Source organism: Rhinoderma darwinii, chromosome 9 (assembly GCF_050947455.1).
Source record: "Rhinoderma darwinii isolate aRhiDar2 chromosome 9, aRhiDar2.hap1, whole genome shotgun sequence".
In the NCBI taxonomy this organism is placed as follows: domain Eukaryota; kingdom Metazoa; phylum Chordata; class Amphibia; order Anura; family Rhinodermatidae; genus Rhinoderma; species Rhinoderma darwinii.
Genome location: NC_134695.1, coordinates 28,766,742 through 28,788,752, shown reverse-complemented (window position 1 = coordinate 28,788,752; position 22,011 = coordinate 28,766,742). Strand labels below are relative to the sequence as shown.

General features: G+C 40.7%; 1 protein-coding gene across 1 annotated transcript in view; it reads left to right on the top strand.

Annotated features, from left to right (window-relative positions):
- Positions 1-21,706, top strand: part of LOC142660157 (chymotrypsinogen A-like) — a 38,542-nt gene extending 16,836 nt beyond the window's left edge. The window contains exons 4-9 of the mRNA XM_075836740.1: positions 10,942-11,045; positions 14,224-14,303; positions 17,129-17,207; positions 19,225-19,405; positions 21,112-21,245; positions 21,479-21,706. Coding sequence (XP_075692855.1) covers positions 10,942-11,045; positions 14,224-14,303; positions 17,129-17,207; positions 19,225-19,405; positions 21,112-21,245; positions 21,479-21,640 — 740 coding nt within the window. The 3' untranslated portion in view covers positions 21,641-21,706. The remainder of the gene's footprint in view (positions 1-10,941; positions 11,046-14,223; positions 14,304-17,128; positions 17,208-19,224; positions 19,406-21,111; positions 21,246-21,478) is intronic.
- The last annotated feature ends 305 nt before the right edge of the window (positions 21,707-22,011 follow it).

Below are 22,011 nucleotides of genomic sequence, written 5' to 3'. Positions count from 1 at the left end.
CTTCTCCAGGGGAGTGGTGGGTAATTGAAGAAGATCCACCAGGTCTCTATGGATGAAATTAGCAGCGGATCCAGAGTCCAGATACGCAGAGACCTGATGCGTTCTCTCGCCGGACACTATGGTCACAGGTATGGACAATTTCAGAAGTCCTCTCTTACTCAAGGTTGCCTCTCCTAGCAACCCTACGCTTTGGGATTTTTTGGGGACACAGGCGCACAAGATGGCCACCGAGGCCGCAATATAGACAGAGTCCTGAGGTGCGTCTGCGTTGTCTCTCCTGGGTGGATAGTATACACTGGTCCATCATCACAGACTCCTTAGGAGGATCGACATCTGAGGACAGCAGGGGTTGCTGCAAAGTAGCGACCAGACTAGGAAGGCCTCCCTCCCGACGAACCTCATGGAGGCGTTCTGGGATCCGCATAATCCGGGCAGACAGAAGGATGAGGTCATCCAGCGGCAAGTTCGTCCTTAATTTTAGGAGACAGTCCATGCCAGAATGCAGCCACCAGGGCCTCATTGTTCCATAACAGTTCTCCCGCCAGGGTGCGGAAGTGGATGGCGTACTCGCTCACGGAGGTATCTCCATGGCGTAGGTAAATCAAGGAAGCCGCTGCAAATGAGACCCGTCCAGGCTCCTCAAACACCATGCGAAAAGTCCAGAGAAAGCCCTGAAAGTCACGGGTCTCTGGTCTTTGTGTCTCCTAGATAGGGTTCGCCCATGCAAGAGCCTTGCCAGTGAGGAGAGAGATTATGAGAGTGACCCTTGCGCCGTCAGAGGAATATGTCCTAGTATACAGGCTGAAGTGGATCTGGCACTGGTTCAAAAATCCACAACAGGCACCTGCGTCTCCATCATAGCCGTCCTGAAGTGGCAAAGAAAAACGCTGGTCGACACTGCCAGGAGGTGTAGTCGGAGGATTAACACTGCCAGGAGGTGTAGTAGGAGGAACGGCAGCTCGTGCCTCCTGCCGACGTGCGAGAATGTTCAAAGCCTGGAGGAGTTGGTCCTGTCGAGACCGCAGGTCTAGCATTTCCGCCCGCATCTCTTGTGACGTTGTCATGATCTTGGATCGACCAGCGGGTTCATGGCCTGACCTTACTGTCACGTAGGGTTCGTGGACCCACTGGGCCATACCGCCTTGGCCGTATGGCAGCTGGCCAACAGGGCGCAGGTCTGAGTCTATAGTTTATATAGGGTACCTGTTGCAGCTCGGACAGTAGCAAGGCAGGCTTGGCAGGAACTAGGCAGCAGGTAGATGTGAGGCGTGGAGAAGCAGGACAGGCGTGGTGTACAGCACGGCTACAGCTAAGCATGGCAAAAGATCAGGATACAGGAACAGGGAACACTGGGAGCAGGAAACACTAGGGGACCATTTGCAAGACAGACTTGGAATATAACAACAAAGCTCAGGCGTGGGAGGATGGGGCTGGGACCTTCTTATAGCCCAGGGTGCTCTGGAGCAATTAGCTCAATCACCAACATGTGTGCGCTCTGGCTTCTTAAGTCTGGACTGAGCTTGTGAGCGCAACCTGGTGGTCACTGTGGAGCAGGACGGCCATATGTGCAGACATCTCTTGAGAGAAGAGCGTCGACTGGATGGAAGGAGTTCGTGGTCAGCGACCACGGACGTTACACGTCTCCCCTTAGTCATCTCTTTTTAAGGCTAAATAGGTTTAATTCTTTTAATCTTTCCTCATAACTTCGATTCTCCATGCCCCTTATTAGCTTCGTTACTCTTCTTTGTATTTTTTCCAACTCCAGGGAATCATTCTATGAACTGGAGCCCAGAACTGAACTGCATATTCTAGATAAGGCCTCACTCATGCTTTGTAAAGTGGTAATATTACATCCCTGTCCCGCGAGTCCATGCCTCTTTTAATACACGACAATATCTTGCTGGACTTTGAAGCAGCTGATTGACATTGCATGCTATTTAGTTTATGATTTACAAGTACACCCAGATCCTTCTCAACAAGTGACTCCCCCAGTGTAGCTCCCCCTAGAACGTATGATGCATGCAGGTTGTTGGTACCCAGATGGATAACTTTACATTTATCTACATTAAACTTCATTTGCCAACTAGACGACCAAACACTTGGTTTGTTAAAAAACGCTTGCAATTCACGAACATCTTCCATAGACTGAACTATATTACATAGCTTGGTGTCATCCGCAAAAATAGAAATAGTGCTATTAATTCCATCCTCTATATCATTAATAAATAAGTTGAATAATAGTGGTCCCAGCACGGAACCCTGGGGTACACCACTTATAACCGGGGACCATTCAGAGTAGGAATCATTGACCATAACTCTCTGGATACGGTCCTTGAGCCAATTCTTAATCCAATTACAAACTATACTTTCTAAACCTATAGTCCTTAATTTACCCATTAGACATCTATGAGGGACAGTGTCAAATGCCTTTGCAAAGTCGAAAAACACTATATCCACAGCGGCCCCTCTGTCTAGGCTTTTGCTCACCTCTTCATAAAAACAAATCAGGTTAGTTTGACAACCTCTGTCCTTAGTAAAACCGTGCTGGCTGTCACTTGTAATACTATTATTTGTCACATAATCCTGTATATAGTCCCTCAAACATTTTCCCCACAATGGATCTTTAGCTTACTGGTCTATAATTACCCGGGGAAGACCTAAAGTCGTTTTTGAAAATAGGCACCACATTTGCCCTGCGCCAGTCCCTTGGCACTATACCAGTCACTAGAGAATCTCTGAATATTATGAGGAGGCGGACAGAAATAACTGAACTAAGCTCTTTACAACTCAAGCGTGTAACCCATCTGGTCCCAGGGCCTTGTGTACATTTATTTTATTTTATTTAGCTTCGACCATATCTAAATTCATCCAATTCAGTATATCAACTGATATTTTAACATCACTGACACCGGCTATATCAGCTGCTCTTTCTCTTGTTGTATATACAGAGCTAAAGAACCCATTTAGTAACTCTGCCTTTTCTTGATCCCCTGTGACCAACTCCCCATTACCACTATCTAGGGGTCCTACATGTTCAGACTTTGGCTTTTTTGCATTTATATTCTTGAAGAATTTTTGGGGATTTTTTTTACTATCCTTGGCCACCTGCCTTTCATTTTGTATTTTTGCTGATTTTATTACCTTTTTGCAGATTTTATTAAGCTCTTTATAATTTAAAAAGGCTACAGCTGTACCCTCAGATTTGTATTTTTCAAATGCCCTTTTTTTGTCATGTATTGCCCATTTTACAGAAGGTGTAAGTCATGTGGGGTTTAATTTTAGTCGTTTATCGTTACCTATAGGAATACATTTTGCACTATAATTACCCAAAGTAGATTTTAAGATCTCCCATTTATCATTTGTACCATTATTTGACATTAGTTCTCCCCAGTCTATATCCTGAATTGCAGCCCTCATCCTGGGGAAATTGGCCTTCTTAAAATTAAGTGTTTTTGCCCTCCCAGCCTCTGTTTGTTTTTTACAGTATAGGTAAAATATAACTATATTGTGTTCACGGTTACCGAGGTTTTCATGAACATTGACATTCCCAACAAGCTCTGCATTATTAGAAATGACCAGATCCAACAGAGCTTCACCTCTAGTCGGGTCTTCCACAAACTGGCCCATAAAATTTTCCTGCAACAGGTTGAGGAAATGTCTCCCCTTTGCAGTTGAAGCCAAACCATGACACCAATTAATATCCCGGTAATTAAAATCTCCCATTATCACTACAGTACCAGCCTGTGCAGCCCGCTCCATCTGTTTATATGGCTGACCTTCCATCTCCTCAGTTATATTGGGGGGTCTATAGATTACACCAAAAGTATTTTTTTCAGTGTTTACCTCCCTTTCTAGTTCCACCCACAAGGTTTCAATCTCCTCACAATCTTCACCCTCTAATGTCTCTTTGACACTCGCCTTCATATAACTTCTCACATACAGACATACACCACCGCCTTTCCTATTTGTCAATGGTAATACTGCAGATGGATGAAATAAAGGAGGAGATCGCCAGCAAGAAAGGTTTAATTTTCAGGCAGCTCCACCAGATATGTGAAAGTGAAACAGTATGGTCATTGCAGCGTCAACAAATGTCAATTGTTTCTCTTGAACTTGAACGCATATAGTGAACCCAAGGTTATTTGAAGATCTTTTTCCCAAGCTAATAAAAAGTTTGGTTTTGCAGGAGCTTTTATGATGAGTAACATCTGAGTATATTTTAGACAATAATTTTAGCGATGGTGAGGGGAAGCAATTAAGAATGTCTAACCAGGAAGACTCTGGGATAGCGGGGTATTTATTTTTGAAATCTCTACAGGAACTTCTGAAACACGACAAATGCAGAAAGTTAGAGTTGTTCGGTTGAATGAAGGGAGTTGGGTTTAGCATTTGAAGGCTGTCGAATACCTCCGAAAGAGGTACCTCTTTTAGTAGTTTAAAAATTCCTTCTAGTGGGGGTTTCACTCCCAAAATTATTGGTATCATACTCAGTGAGGAGTTTGGGGGGAACTGTCTAGGGCAATCAAAGGATGAGTGATATTTATGGAAAGCTTGGACTGTTCCCCTAGAAAGATGATTGATGCCCTTCGGCACTGATATATGACAAAGTAATCCCCACAATAATGGGCAGCGTGTACTGCCCAGAAGATAGTGTTCGATATCTTTGTGAGGGGCGTTCTCAGTTTTCCTACAGAGGGAATCCTACCTACTCAGATGAGTGGCCAGGTAGTAGTCATATGGTTCTGGTAGGCCCAAAGGCGTAACTAGGTTCTCCAGCACCCTGGGGCAAATATTTCGTTTGGTGGCCCCCCACCGAACCTCTTTCCCAACATCTCCTAACTCCTCGCCATGTTTGTTTTCTCTACCAACCAATGAGGTGTCGTTTTCTTTTCACATTTTTTTTTTTATGTAACTCGAGCATAAACCATTTGTAAATTTTACAAGTAATATAGTTCTATATACAACACCAGAACCAAGCTCATTACATATATACAGCACCAGAACAAAGCTCATTACATGTATACAGCACCAGAACAAAGCTCAGTATATATATACAGCATCAGAACAAAGATAAGTACATATATACAGAGCCAGAACAAAGCTCAGTACATATATACAGTGCCAGAATAAAGATCAGTACATATATACAGCACCAGAACAAAGCTCAGGACATAAATACAACACCAGCACAAGTACAGCTCAATTTAGTGCAACCCCTGCCGTATTGGTTTGCACTAAATTGTATACAGCTTCAAGCATGGCCCAAACAATCTTAAGGATATGCTGGAAGTTGCTGTTTCACAAAAAATAATCATAACACCCATCATCTCGCTGCAGATCATACAGTGACTACAGCGCTGATTAGAAGCAGAATAAACATTTACATTGAGTGACTCACAGGTGACGTCAGATTCTAGTTGTTCTTTTTCTCTTTTCGTCTCCAATCGGTCCAGACCTCTATGACGACTTCTTCCTGCCACAGCCCATTTCTGCAGTTTGAAACTCAGATGTCTTTAGCTTCTCACTTTTCAAACATTTCTGCACCTATAAACAGAGATAAAGTTCTCATGATGCCAGACACTGTGCCCCTAAATATAATAGCGCCTTACACTGCACCTCTAATTATAATAGCACCATACACTGTGTCCCACACACCGTGCCCTCTGTAGATAGTGCCCCCCTAGAGCTCCCTGTAGATAGTGACCCCATAAAGCCCTTGTATATAGTGCCCCACATACAGCCCCCTGTAGATAGTTTCCAACATATAGCCATTATTATAGATAATGCCCAAATATAGCCACCCCTGTAGATAGTGCCCTACATATAGCCCCCCTGTATACAGTGCCCCACATGTAGCCACCCTGTAGATTTGCCTCACATATATCCCCCTGTAGATAGTGTTCCACATATAGCCCACCCCTGTATATAGTGTCCAACATATAGTGTTTTCTGGCTTATTTGTTGCGGGACAATCTGTGCTTTTCATTGACACCATTTTGGGATACATGATTTTTTTGATCACTTTTTATTCCATTTCCTGTAAAAACAAGGTGACCAAAAAACAGCGGTTCTGACAATGTTTTCTATTCTTTTTTTTTTATACTGTTCAATGCGCATTGTAAATGAAAATTTTACTTTATTTTGCGGGTCGATACGATTACGGTGATACCTTATGTATATAGGTTTTTTATGTTTTGCAGCGTTTGCTTAATAAAATCACTTTTTTTAAAATAATACATTTTTTGTGTCATGATATTCTGAGAGCCATAACTTTTATTTTTCAATCAAAAAAGCTGTGTAAGGGCTTATTTTTTGCAGGACGGCTTGTAGTTTTTACTGGTACTACTGTGTGGTATGTATGACTTATTGATCACTTTTTATTCTATGTTTTGAAAGGGCTGGTGACCAAAAAATAGTAATGTTGGCATTGTTTCTTGTCTTATTTTTTTGCAGGAAAAATAATATTATAGTTTGGCTTGTTGCGAATGCAGTAATACCAAATATGTGTACTTTTTTAACGTTTTCATTTTTTTCCTATAAGACATAGGGAAAAAAAGCAGTTTTTGTTTTTTCAACTTCTAACTTTTATTTTTGTACATTTTTCTTAACTTTTTTTTTTTGTCCCACTAGGGGACGTGAAGGCCTGAAGCCCTGATCTTTATTCTAATGCATTGCACTACCCACGTTGCCAAAACAACCATCGGCACCCCTGCGATTACATTGCGGCAATGCCGATTGTTTACAAACCACTAAGATGCTGCAATCGCTTTGATCGCAGCATCTAAGGGGTTAATGGCAGGGAGCGGAGCTAGCTCCATTCCCTGCCGTTACAGCAGGGTGTCAGCTGTAGCTTACAGCTTACCCCCACGGCTGATGACGTAGGCTCAGCTTCTCTGATCAGAGGCCTTTTAGGACATGCCTCTGGGCAGGGCCTAACAGGCCTCTGTACTTGGCAGACGGGAGCCATTGTTAGGCCTCCGGTTGCCAAAGCAGCCATCGGTAACCCCGCAATGCCGATCTGCTAGTAACCCCATAGGTGCAGCGCTCGCTTTTGAGCGCTGCATCTAAGGGGTTAATCGGCCAGATCGGAGGCTAGCTCCGGCCTTGGCCTTGCAGCAGTGGATAGCGTTAAGCTGTCACTGCTTTAAAACGATGTCGGAAGACACAGTAGCCTGTTAACGCGATACCATAATTGTACGGCATTTCGCGTTAACAGGCCAACACCCATGATATAATAGTACATCATAGGACGTTAAGGGGTTAATTTCATTTAATCTAAAATTAAATACATACATGCTTATTTTTAAGTTAACCTTTAGCACTACTGTAAATTTTTAACCCATAGAAGTTTGTAGATTAAGGTTGTTGTCCTTGAGCTGGCGCTTATCACTGAAACATTAAACAAATCAGCATCGAGTTTTCATATATAAGTTCTTCCACGGAATAGAGCGAACATCCAGTAGCAGTTATGGCATTTCTGTGAGTTGTCTGTCTGGCTTTTGTTAGTGCAGCCTATGGTAAGTATAATTATTAGACTTTAAATATTAATACATATCAGCTAGAACTGTTTCAACTATACAGTACTTTATAGAGCATCTTATAAAAAGGATTCTAACCACCCCCTTCATTGGTCAGTTTAATAATTTGCTGGTTAACAACATAGAATCACATTAGATGAATTATTCTTTTCTGACAAGGATCAGCCGTAATCGCTATGAATTGCTTTACATTCATTAGATACAAAATAATTAAATGCATTTATTCATCACCAGCTACAAATCTTTACTAGAGACCTGATGGGTAGAAATTACAACTTTTATAAACATGTTCCCCTTTAAACACCATCTTACAGTTTATATATAGAGCTATTCTACATACAAAACGTAGAATTTTTGTATATATATATATTACAATACTTATCTTGTATTGGTTATGAGTTACAGCATTCATAATTCTCCAGAGCTGCATTCACAATGGCATTAGAGCTGAAATTTGGCTTTAGGCCTCATGCACACGACTGTATTTTTTCCCACCCGTAAATACGGGTCCGGTGTCACACGTATTCGACCCGTTTTGCACCAGTATTTTACGAACCCGTGCCCTTAAATATGGGTCCGGTGTCACCCGTATTCCACCCGTATTTACGGGCACGTTTTTGGCGGCAAAATAGCACTGCACTAATCAGCAGCCCCTTCTCTCTATCAGTGCAGGATAGAGAGAAGGGACAGCCCTTTCTGTAATAAAAGTTAAAGAAATTCCTACTTACCCGGCCGTTGTCTTGGTGACGCGTCCCTCTCTTCACATCCAGCCCGACATCCCTGGATGACGCGGCAGTCCATGTGACCGCTGCAGCCTGTGATTGACCTGTGATTGGCTGCAGCGGTCACATGGCCTGAAACGTCATCCAGGACGTCGGGCCGGATGTCGAGAGGGACGCGTCACCAAGGCAACGGGCGGGAGACCGGACTGGAGGAAGCAGGAAGTTCTCGGTAAGTATGAACGTCTTATATTTGTATTTTTTACAGGTTTATACTGATCGGTAGTCACTGTCCAGGGTGCTGAAAGAGTTACTGCCGATCAGTTAACTCTTTCAGCTCCCTGGACAGTGACTATTTACTGACGTCGCTTAGCAACGCTTCCGTAATGACGGGTGCACACATGTAGCCACCCGTCATTACGAGAGCTCCATAGACTTCTATGGACTGTCCGTGCCGTTATTACGGCCTGAAATAGGACATGTTCTATTTTTTTCAACGGCACGGGCACCTTCCCGTGAGAAAACGGGAAGGCACCCGTCGCCAATAGAGGTCTATGAGCCCGTAATTACGACCCGTAATAACGGGAGTTTTTACGGTCGTGTGCATGAGGCCTTAGAGCTGAAATCTTACAGCATTCCTTGCTTGTTTATTGATTACATGGAACGACATCTGGGGCATTGCATTATTTAAAGTTCAGTCTTTACTCTAGGCACTGCACAGTAGTATTAGTAGATGTTAAAAAAAAATTATTGTCCCGCTACAATATATCAGCTTAGCTAAGCTAGTTGACTGTTTCCTATACCAACCCGCAGAACTGTGAATGCATCTCTCTATAATATGAACCCTCATGTAAATATATGTGTTTTTGTCATGGTTTTAGAAAACTACAACTTTGGCAAAACTATAATTAAAAAAAAAAAAAAGCATTTATATACTTGCGGTTTTGCTATGGTGCGGTAAAAGTCGGATTAACAAAAGCGTTTGTTCTTTCTCTTCAAGCATTTCTTATCATATTACCATGGTTAAAGACTTGTTATATTTTTGGCATTTATAATTTTAAGATCACTCTTAGATCTCATGCAGACATGTTACATTAAGCCTGTAATATGGTGCACAATTTAAAACCATGCCTCCCAACTTTAAATTATTGTAAAAAGTGATAACTGATTCGGCGAATGAAGAATTTTTCCCCTGGTAAGCCACGCCTCTAACCCCCCCCCCCCCCATCACTGCTCATACACACCCAGTTCAGCCCACAGTATCATGCTCTTATAGTGCCTCCCTACAGTATAAAGCACCATAGAATCCCCCACACAGTATAATACCCCATAGTGCCCCCACACAGTATAATGCCGCCATAGTGGCCTCCACACAGTATAATGCCCCCATAGTGACCCCCACACAGAATAATGCCCCCATAGTGCCCATCACATAATATAATGCCCCCATAGCTGTCCTACACACAGTATAATGCTCCCATAGCTGGCCCCCACACTGTATAATGCCCTCATAGTGGCCTCCACACACCATAATGCCCCATAGTGCCACCCACACAGTATAATGCCCCTTAGTACCCAAAAACAGTATAATGCCCCTATGGTGCCTCCCCACACAGTATAATGCCCAATAGTGCCCCCCACACAGTATAATACCCAATAGCTCCATCCACACAGTATATTGCCTCTATAGTGCCTCCCAACAGTATAATGCCCCATAGCTGCTTCAATATATTATTATGCCCCCATAGCTGCCCTATATTGCCTTTAAAGATGCCCGCCGTACAGTATGATGCCCCTATGGATGCGCCCCACACAGTATAATGCCTGCATAGCTGCCCTCCACACCCAGTATAATGCCCCATAGCTGCCCTCCGCACCCTGTATAATGCCCCATTAGCTACCCTCCACACTCAGTATAATGCCCCAACAGCAGCACCCTACTTCCAGTATAATGCCCCCATAGTGCCTGATAAAAATAATAAAATAAATACCATACTCACCTAGTCCCGTTCCCACGATGAGTAGAGGAGATCTGTCGGCAGGTCTCCTCCAGTCTGTGCTGTGTGTGGCTTGGCACAGGCAGGTGTGATTATGTCACTGCATCGTACCTGTCTGTGCCAGGCCACTCATGGCTGGTGTCACATAGTGAATGGTGAATCTGGGAGATGACGGCTCCCTGCTCCACCATTGGATTCAACTGTATCTGCATTCTGAGGGTGCAGATACAGTTTAAACCGGGACATGCCACCGGCTGCCCAGGACAGCGGGACACCGGCCAGAATCCGGGACAGTTCTTCTGGTTGGGGGGTATATATAAAACTGTAGTTTTGTGCGCGGTACCATATCACGGACCAATATATGGCATCGATGGAGCATGCTGCAATTTCTTTTATATGACAGTATACATGGTTCTATTGAAATTCATTACCATCGCACGTGGGATCCACGTTATATGGATCACAAATATGATCATGTGCATGAGATTTTATATTTTTGCATCATTCATTAACTAAGATATTTGTGAATATGATGTCAATATAGTTCCCCAAAAAGCGAAATAAAGAATATTGTTTATAAAAATATTTATATCTGTGTTTTTGGGACTTTATAAAATGATTTTACATCTGTATAATAAATGGAACAATGTAAGACGTTTCTACTTTCAATCTTACTGTTTTATCTAGGCTGCGGAGTTCCCCAGGTTTCACCAGTGATCACTGGATTTGCCAGGATTGTGAATGGTGAAGAGGCAGTACCTGGATCCTGGCCTTGGCAAGTTTCCCTGCAGGTAATTAAGAATTTATATTATAAACATGTTTACCTGATACAAATTCTAATAGTGCATATATTTCACTACATTGTTTAATAATTACATTGTTTAATAAGTACATTTAGTATTGCCAATTTTGTATTCACCACATATGCCCATGATGATAAATTTACTAAGTATAAACTACAGCCAACGATCCAATATATGCACAAAAAGCTAAAAAAAAAAAATGCCATTTAGGAAATATAACATACTAGAAAAACTACTCGGCGCTGCCCAGGTATAACGTGTCGGTCTGTCTGTTTGTGTGTTCATTGGATTTGTTCCAAGGTGCCCAGGAGTCTAATCCATGCCCCCATATTTTCTTAGTTTACGGGGGAAATCGATAGTAGCCTTATATACCCCGGCGGTTACACACTGTTTATTTAAATTTTAATTTCCTAAATACTTAACAGTTAAAATGGTAGGAAATGGAGTCATAAGACTGTGACAGAGCCTGTTGATTAACAACATTGTCAATTTTATTACTAGTTGGCCATAGACTATGGTTGGATCATAATTGAAAACCGCATCATGCATGAAAGCCCATCCATCCGCTGAACATGATGTGCTGGCAGCTGGCTTTCTGGCCCGGGTTCGGGCAGGAGTCTCTGCGCTTCTGAAAGCCACCTGTTTGATCTGTTGCTGAGAAAGCCCGAGTTTGCTGAGGAGTTTCAGCAGCTCGAACAGCAGTATGACGCATGTGATCAGCTTGCAGTTGGGCAAGAGGAGTCTCTGCACCTAGTAATGTAGCTTTCTTCCTGGCCATCAGTAATCTGATTGGTTGCTATGGGTAACCGCTCCCCTGTATGTTCCCATCTAGGATTATCTTGTAAAGTGCACTACCTGCTACGACCAGATAAAAACATCTTTACTATAAAAGCGAATGTCTGTATTTGCTTTTATAGTATTGGATCGTAATCATGTAATAATGGCTGATAACAGAGAACAACAGCAAGTCGGGACCTTTATGAAGACTTTTCTGAACACCTTATGTACCTATGTGCCAAATTTGGGGTCAAATAGTTCAGGTGTTTGGATTCTTTATGGACGGCCAAACGACTGGACCAATTTGCACCAAATTTGGCATATAAGTAAATCAGGCACCTACATGGTACATTAAATACTGCCTGTTACATTTGTGGAGAGATTGACTAAAAATACTACTACTTATAGTTTAATTGACTCTGTCCTTACGTTTTCAGCATTTACTTGCGTGTTGCCATTTTGTTATTGTTATATTTCATGAGTGGTAATTATATATGTACCATAGTATCATAGCCTGTTCAGCCTATTATTCTGCAATGTTGATCCAGATGAAGGCTAAACCCCCATGAGGCAAAAACCTAATTTCTACATTTTAGGGAATAATTCCTCCCCGACTCCAATATGGCAATCAGAATAAATCCCTGGCTTAACGACCCATCTAGTAAACATAACCTTTAATACTGTTACACTTAAAGGGAAACTGTCACATTGCAATTGCAGTCCAAATTGCGGGCAGCATATTATAGAGCAGGTGGAGGAGAGCATATTGATATGTAGGATTGTGGGAAAAGATACAGTATTATTTGTATTTTTACTAATTTAAATCTCTGCTAAAAGTCTAGAAGTCCAGTGGGCAGTCTTATTTACTGATTGACAGCCAGCTCTGGACGGTAATCACTGAGTAGGACCGCCCACTGGACTCCTAAACCCAGATTGAGCAGAGATTTAAATTAATAAATTACAAGTTATACAACATGTTTTCTCCACAAAAAAAAATAATTAAAAAAAAAAATATATATATATATATATATATATATATATATATATATATATATATATATATCTCCTCAGCTCCTCCTGCTGTATAATATACTGCCTACAGATCAAACTGCATTTTTAACGTGACAGGTTCCCTGTAAGAAAAGCATCCAGACACCTCTTAAACTCTTTTAGTGAATTAGCCATTACAATTTTTAATTAATAATTTTTTTTTAATGTCTTCTAGCAGAGAGTTCCATAGTCTCACTGCTCTTATAGTAAAGAACCCTCTTAGGGCTCGTCCACATTCAGCAGAATACAGTAGCTGCATAGAGGATGAGGTTTAACAAATTTCATCCACATGCTGCGTAAAAATTCCAAGCAGAAATCGAACTGCAGTGCATATTTTTTGGACCGCAGCATGTCAATTCCTGCTTCGGAATGTGGACAGAATTGCTGCATTTTTCAGAAGATATGTCACCTATCTCCTATTTTCTCAGGAAATGGTGCGTTTTTGCCGCAGTAGAACGTCTGCGTTTTTCAATGGAATTACTGCAGACATTTTCTGCAGCAATTTCGTTGTGTGTGGACAAGCCCTTATATGTTTGCAGAAACTCTCTTTCCTCTAGATGTAGAAGATGTCCCCTTGTTATAGTTATACAATGCAATATGCTCATTACTATATATACATATATATATATATATATATATATATATATATATATATATATATATATATATATATATATGAATGATAAATTAACAAATCACATAACATGCTAGAGGGGTTTTCCAGGATTTGTTTGAAACTTTGTTCTCTTTGGCTATGCTCAAGCAATGGATTTAAAAGCAGAAAAATCTGATGCGGATTTCAAGATAAATCTCGATCAGAAATCCAATAATTTTTTACACAAATTAGCCTACATTTCCGCATGCATATTGTCTCCATTAAATGGGGCTAATCGGCACGTGGAAAACCGCCAGCATGTCTCTTATTAACGCAATGTCTATACAGACATGCAGATTTCCCATTAAAATCAATGGGAGGCAGATTTCATACAGATTTTGGCATGGAATACGTGCTGAAATTCACGTGAAAAAAACTTTGTTTGAACATATCCTTATTCATTAGCAATAAGATGACTTTTAAATAAAATATATTAAAGAGAAATCCCTCCCGCTCTACAGAACTGAGTACTGCTGCATGTAAACATGCCTGTACATACATGGTCTCACCCCGATTTCCCAATGTGCAATGTGCGGAACACAGAAAGGGTGTGCCTGCTGCAGCCATCTCCTTCTGTGTCAGTATTTGACATGACTGCAGCAAGGAAACTCTTTCATGATAATTGACTATAGTCAAACCATTTCACATATTACGCTCAATTATGTAATGTTTTATATTCTGTAGGACCGTACTGGATGGCATTATTGCGGTGGCTCCCTGATCAGCAGTGGATGGGCGGTGACTGCTGCTCATTGCAGTGTTGCGTAAGTTTCATCAGTCAGAAGAAAGATTATGTAAAAACAATTCTTAATTACATCGTTACATAGGTTGAAAAAAAGATCCATTATTCGTCATTCATTGCTAGATTACTTATAACCCGCAATGCCATTCGTCATTAGATAAACATCTAGCCCTTTTTTAAATGCTGACATGCTATTTGCCATTACTCCTGGGGTAGAAATTCCATAGTTTGATTACTCTAACTGTAAAGAACCCTTTCCTATATTGATGTTTGAAACATGGACTAGAATTTTGAAATACGTAGGGCAGATTCATAGCTTTTAGTTTTCTGTGGATACATACCAAGCTTTCCCACTAACCATAACCTTATCCCCTTAAAAGGAACCTGTCACCAGCATTTCACCTATTAAACCAGCAATACCTGGTGGAAGTGGGTGAAAAATCATTTTATGTAACCTATAATTATCTTCTAAGTAGCTCTGTGCCTTCAGTATTCCATTTTTTAGTGTTCCTGTGCCGTATGCTAATGAGCATAAGAGTCATATCTTCATTTGAAAAGAGTCATATCTTCATTCCTCAAGCCTTTCCGAGTTTACCCTGCCACCTTACTTTCGATTGACAGCTCCTCGCCTCTCCCCAGCACACACGAAATCCTGCTCTTGCGCACCGATGCCATGTTCTGGTGCGTGCGTACAATGGGACACCATAACAGCGCATGCGCAGTAACTAGATTTGAGGCCCAAACGAAGCAGGGAAGGGTGTCGGACTATACATGATGGGCACATGCGTGCTATTTGAGATGAGATTTCGGCCTTCAGGGCGGGTTCGTTTTTGGCAGTGGGCGGTCATAAGAAAAGGAACGAATGTGACTGCCAGATTAATACCATAAAAGGTGCAAAATGTTTGCTGACCGTTATTTACAGTCAGGGGACAAGTTTAGGAGAGGGGATAACGGCAATGAACTTTTGAGAGCAGCGGCCAGCGAGGGGTGAGCAGAGTTCAATAGGTGAAATGCTGGGGACAGGTTCCCTTTAACCACTGCATGCAGTTTTGTACAGAGACTTCACACTCAGTAGATTTATATGCATAATGAAAGCCAGGCATTTATTTGTATAGTAAGATATCTCTGTCTCTTACAGATATTACATTAGAATTATCATACCGCTATAGCTGAATAGCATTCCTTCCATTGTAATTCACAGTTGCATGAAATGAACATAGATAGATTTATAGAAATCAAAGTTGACATTTTAGGACCAGGAGGGCAATACTGTTATTCAGATGCATTTTAGTAGCTACACGGGTCAGAGTTGGCATTAGGAAGTGGTAAGCTGGGCAATTTCCAAGAACCCTATTTTTTAGGGGTCCCTCATAATGGGAACCTTATTAGCAATCTAGCAGGGGTGCTAGAAAATATTCATCTTCACTGTCTGTTCTAGTAGTCACACAGAAACATCATTTACACTGAACACTCTGTTTGACCATACAGAGGACTGTGTGGCTGTTATACAAGGTTGCCAACATTATATTTTTCTATTTTCTGGATAACTTATCCAAAAATCACAGACAGACAACATTGAAAAATGTAAATAAAATTTATTTTAAAATGTATAAATATAATACATGTCTATAGCTCAGATACTGATATGCGCATATAAATAGCCTTTACTGTAAACCATGAAAAGAGGATATTTAAATTCAAACCTGCACAAGATCCATTAGTTAAAAAACAAAAAACAAAAACAGACACATGCATTTTTTTTTCCGGACACTGAAAAAAAGTCTCCTATTTTTATGCTCTGTTCATGAATTTACGGACGGTTGGCAATCCTGATGTAATGTAACAGCACAGTACTCTGTATCCCCTGCCCTTCACTGATTTGAATAACCAAGACCCTGCAGTTCACACAGAGTTTTTTGGCGCCAATTTTGACGCGCCAGAAACCGCCCGAAACCGCCTCCTATTGATTTCAGTGACATGCTCTTTCTTTCCGCTGTTCCATCTCTGAGGTCAATTGGAGGCAGAGAAAGCGTTTTTCGCTGCGTTTTTTGCACGCGGCGCTCAATGGGAGTGGCCAAAAAACGCCACAAAAAAGGTCGCAAAACCCGCGGCAAGAAAAGGCAGGCAGGTCAAAATCTGCCTCAAAATTCCTGAAGGCAAAATACTTAATGTGAGCAGGGCCTAAAACTGGCTTTCTGTTACAGCAGAACATCTATTAGGCCTAGACATATGGAATTAAAACATTAACCCCTTCACTGTCCTAAACCACCAGGAACTTAACCATTAGCCCTTAACTGCCCTAGGAAACCAGGTACTTTAACTGTACTAGAATACTAGGGATGTTAACATTGACCACTCAATATTACTTGTGGGAACTGTAGGGCGGCATTATATGGGCTGCATTTGGAAGTGTTATTTGGGCACTATATGGGGGAATTGCTAAGGGATTGTATGGCAGTATTATTTGGACAATGAATAGCAGTATCGTGTGGGCACATTATGAAGGTATCAAGAGGGTGCTCTATGCTACCCTTATCTGGGTACTATATGGTAGCATTATTTGGATACTGTATTGCGGTATTATTTAGGGGAAATTACAATAAAAGCTGTATAGGCTTTACAATCATATGTTTGATAAATATGGAATAAACTACCAGAATTTAAGGAATTTTTTAGGCTGGATTTACACTTGCAGCTTTTGGTGCAGTTTTTGTTGCATAGTTAGGTAAAAGCGCAATGTTTTTATCATGGTTTTGGAGCAATTAATAATAAAAAAAAGCAACAAAACTACAACAACGTGATTTTTTTGTGACATTGTTTGTGACATGGTAAACTGTATCTTCACAGGGCCAGTGACCGTGTTGTGCTGGGAGAACATGATAGAAGCTCATCTGCTGAAGCAATCCAGTCTCTGGGTGTTTCAAGAGTAAGTTATATAGAATTTTTAAGTTAAGTCAGACCCTTTTGGACCTTCAAAACTCTATTGTACTTGCCTATTTTTAAGAATAATTCTTAGGGAGACTACAGATATGGCAAAAAGTTTTCTTTCTGTATAAAACCGGCCAAAAAGTACAGTAAATACCTATAACTGTATGTGAGGACAGATATTAGCACCCCTAAGGGAAAAATATAAAACCAAGTACAACCAAAGAATTTGCAAAAAATATATAATCCGTTATTACAATAAATACAAGAACATGTTGGCCATCAAGACCTAAAAACCACAAACAATTAAAATATGCACAGTGGACAACATGAGGTTTATTGACAAATGGCATATATACAATAAATCAGAAAATGCCAAACAAGAGTCATACTGACAGTCATGCCATAAATGTGTATAATCAAATAAATATATATAGCAGAAGCCTGGAGCTGTATCTCCAGAAAGATATGCAAAGCCTGAACAGTATAATATAGACCCTGGTCAAAAATGACATGCAAAAAAGACTAAGTAGCCAGCACTGAGTAGTCAGTGTGAGTATGTAGGTATAGAAACCAGGAAATCACCTAAAGTCATAATAAGTCCCAGAAGCCATACCAACCAATATATTGCATGCAGGAGCCCCTGCTGTGGACATTCATTTTCTTTGATCTGGCATGCAATATATTGGTTGGTATGGCTTCTGGGACTTATTATGACTTTAGGTGATTTCCTGGTTTCTATACCTACATACTCACACTGACTACTCAGTGCTGGCTACTTAGTCTTTTTTGCATGTCATTTTTGACCAGGGTCTATATTATACTGTTCAGGCTTTGCATATCTTTCTGGAGATACAGCTCCAGGCTTCTGCTATATATATTTATTTGATTATACACATTTATGGCATGACTGTCAGTATGACTCTTGTTTGGCATTTTCTGATTTATTGTATATATGCCATTTGTCAATAAACCTCATGTTGTCCACTGTGCATATTTTAATTGTTTGTGGTTTTTAGGTCTTGATGGCCAACATGTTCTTGTATTTATTGTAATAAAGGATTATATATTTTTTGCAAATTCTTTGGTTGTACTTGGTTTTATATTTTTCCCTTAGGGGTGCTAATATCTGTCCTCACATACAGTTATAGGTATTTATTGTTTGCTCTTCTTTGATATGTGTGGACGTTTACCATAACGTTTATTGTTAGGTCTGGTTCTATATAGGTATTTATTCAAAAAGTACAGTAACCTGCCTTTATTAACAGCAGCATCGGTGACCGCAGTAACCGTCCCATCAGATTGCCCTCCCATAAATATTGCTAGCGAGTGCCTCCCAAAAACAATAGTGCCAGCAAAGTGCCCCACATAAACAATGCCAGCAGAGTGTCCTTTTAAACAGTGCATCAGAGTGCCCTTTCATAAGCAATTCCAACATGTTTACTGCAAATAGGCAAGTACTGATCAAAATGAACCCCATACCAACTTTAACTACCTATAATCATGCACACAGCGATATCCAAGGCATACTTCAGAAACAACTGCCCTTACTACGTAACGACCCTTTCCTAAAAGAGGAGCCCCTGACATTAATATCCATATATGGGCTTCTCCAGGAGCAAAATCCTCGGGTAGAGCGTTGGCAATATACCCCCCTAATACCTTCTCTCCCAGTTGCGCCTGGGGCACATGCCCCGCCTGCCCCCCTAGCTACACCCCTGCTTTAATCCCAGAAGACAAATCAAATAAGTATATCACCTACAAATCATAAAAACAAGCAAACACAAACATTTCTTGAAGAAATTGATATACTATTTAATATTGTCAAAGTAATAGCACGGTACAAAATAATCATACATGAATAAGTTTAATGAATTATATCTACTATGTATAATGCTACACTAGTGTTTGTTGCCCATGGTTTCAAAATGGCATGATTGCTATGGTTGAAAAAGACAAAGATATATCAACTTTAACTTTATGTATTATAAATATGTGTTTTTTGTCTACTCTTTTAGGTTTTTACCCACCCCAACTGGAATTCCAACACCATCAATAATGATATTGCTCTAATTAAACTTGCTACGCCTGCTGTTTTTGGTGCTACTGTATCCCCAGTGTGCTTGGCTAATCCCGGTGAGGTATATGATGATGGCCGCATCTGTGTTACCAGTGGATGGGGAAAGACCAGATACAATGGTAAGATCTAGAAATTTGTGGCATTATATGCAGAATTTAAATTTCAGATTTGAAGTCTAGGAAGCAGAATAGCGAGGGGTGTGTCCCCCAACAATTTATACACGTGGGGGAATGTAGACCTCACTACTGAACAATAATCAGCTCTAACCTGGCATTGTTCACAGCCAGTTTTTCTAAAAGAAATGTAGCAAAAAACAATTGTGAATCAATTGCACTTTTGCAGACACAAACAAAAAATTAATTTGTGTCAGTAAAAGTGAAGACTGGCAAGGGGGCCTTCATACACATGCCTGTATAGCTAAATTAATTTTTTTTCAATGTAATGACGCTTGGCATGTGGAATCTGGTGGTCACTTATCTTTAAAAACGACTTCTGCACCAGTCATTGCCATAGTGCTAGCACCAACCCAATTGCCATAAATTGTACATATAATATATCAAAATAATCGCAAAAAAATCTAAGACAATAATACTGCCATACAGTGGCCATATAGTGGTCAAATACTGGTTTTACACAAGCGCTCTGCAGAGTATCATTATCCTGCAGACTATACAAGAAAATATATAACTGATCAGATGCCGTTACAGGCAGAGTATATTTCTATTAAATCCAGTGAATCACAGGTGACGTCTTCTCTGATTGGAGTTATTATCTTTCCTTTTCTTCTTCATCTGACCCAAATTGCGAGCCAGATATTTTTGGCCCCTTTCTTCTGACCTCCATCAAACCCCCCCCCCCTCATTCTATAACACTGCCATCCTGCTGCTACCACCAATACTGTGCCCCCATTGTTGTACCTAGGTACGTCCTAGGTACTGCCCAATGCCCCTGAATACTATACTGATGGAATAGTAGTGCCTGAGAACGTGGATACAGATAAAAGCAGACTTAACTAGAAAGCACAGCATAGAAAATGATTAACCCCATAGCAATCTACTAGACCCTAAAATAAATATAGACCGAGCACAGACCCCAAAATTAATGCAGACACCATATCCCAAAATTAATCAGACCCCAGGCAAGGCCTCTAAATTATTTCAGACCACACCCCTAAATTCATCAGACCCCAGACCAGACCACTAATTTTCCCAGACCAGATCCCTAAATTGTTTCAGAATTCTAAACGTATTCAGATCTCAGACCAGACCCCATTATACAGACCCCATAATTAATTCAGACACAGGCTAGACCTCCTAAATTAATCAGACCCCAGACCCCTAAATTAATTCAGTCCCAAGATAAGAGTCCCTAAATTAATTATACCCCAGGCCAGACCCCTAAATTAATTAGACCCAAAACCAGACCTCAGAATAAATTGGACCCCAGACCAAATTTTGAAAATAATTCAGATCCCAGACAATACCCGTAAATTCAGACCTCAGTCCCGACCCCTAAATTAATTCAGACCCCAGACCAAACTCTCTAAATGAATTAGACCCCAGACCAGACTTCTAAAAAAAAATAGACCCCTGGCCGTTCCCCAAAATGACCCCTAAATTAATTCAAACTACTTATTTAAAAAGAAATGATCAATTATCACAGCAAAATTAAGATTGCATACGGTTTTGATGTGATTTTACTGTTTGCGCTACATCATTATCGTAATATGTGAATACACGCTTATTCAATGATAAAACTGATAATTTTGACTTGCTTATGAATAACAGTTAAACTTATATATATTTTTTTATGTTTTCTCCTGTAGCATTGAGTACCCCCAGCAAACTGCAGCAAACTGCTCTGCCTGTGTTGTCCAATACTCAGTGTAAGACCTACTGGGGCAGCAACATCAGTGACATCATGGTCTGCGGTGGAGCTGCTGGAGCCTCTTCTTGCATGGTTTGTGTTCAACTATTAAAATTAAATTATTACGGTTTAAATTGTCATAATAGGACTTGATCACAGGACTCATGCGCACGGTCATTTTACCGCTCCTTTTTCCCGTAATACGGCTCCCACAGAGGTGCATGGAGAGTCTACTGTACCTTATTATGCATATATTATAGGGAAGAACACAGTTTTTTTTCTGACGGATTCAGTCTGAAAAAATGTTGATATCTTTTTCCTTTCAGGGTGATTCCGGTGGACCTCTTGTTTGCCAGAACAATGGTTCTTGGTCACTGGTCGGTATTGTGTCATGGGGAAGCAGCACATGCTCTACCTCAACCCCAGCTGTTTATGCCCGCGTCACCGAGCTTCGTAACTGGGTGGATCAGACTGTTGCTGCCAACTAAATATGCAATCAGTGGCATAAACAATGTTACACTACATTGACAATAAAAGAACATCGTATTTTGTTACTGTATGGTTATTTCTTATAGGGAAGGAAAATTTATATACTGAGAGCACTTTCTATTAGAAATTTTCTTTTCATATAAACACAAAATCAATAAGGAGAACAATAAGCCTTATAATGTATAACCTTTTAACTCCATGTCAATTTTAGGTCCAGTATTTTGTGCTTTTTAATTTCTTTATATATCTTCATAGCAGTCAAATCCCTAAATCCCCCAAACTAGTGGCGGATTAAGTATACCATGGGCCCTGGGCTGTTGACGCAACATGGGCCCCCTCCTACTCCCTTACATGCAATGTAACCCCCCAA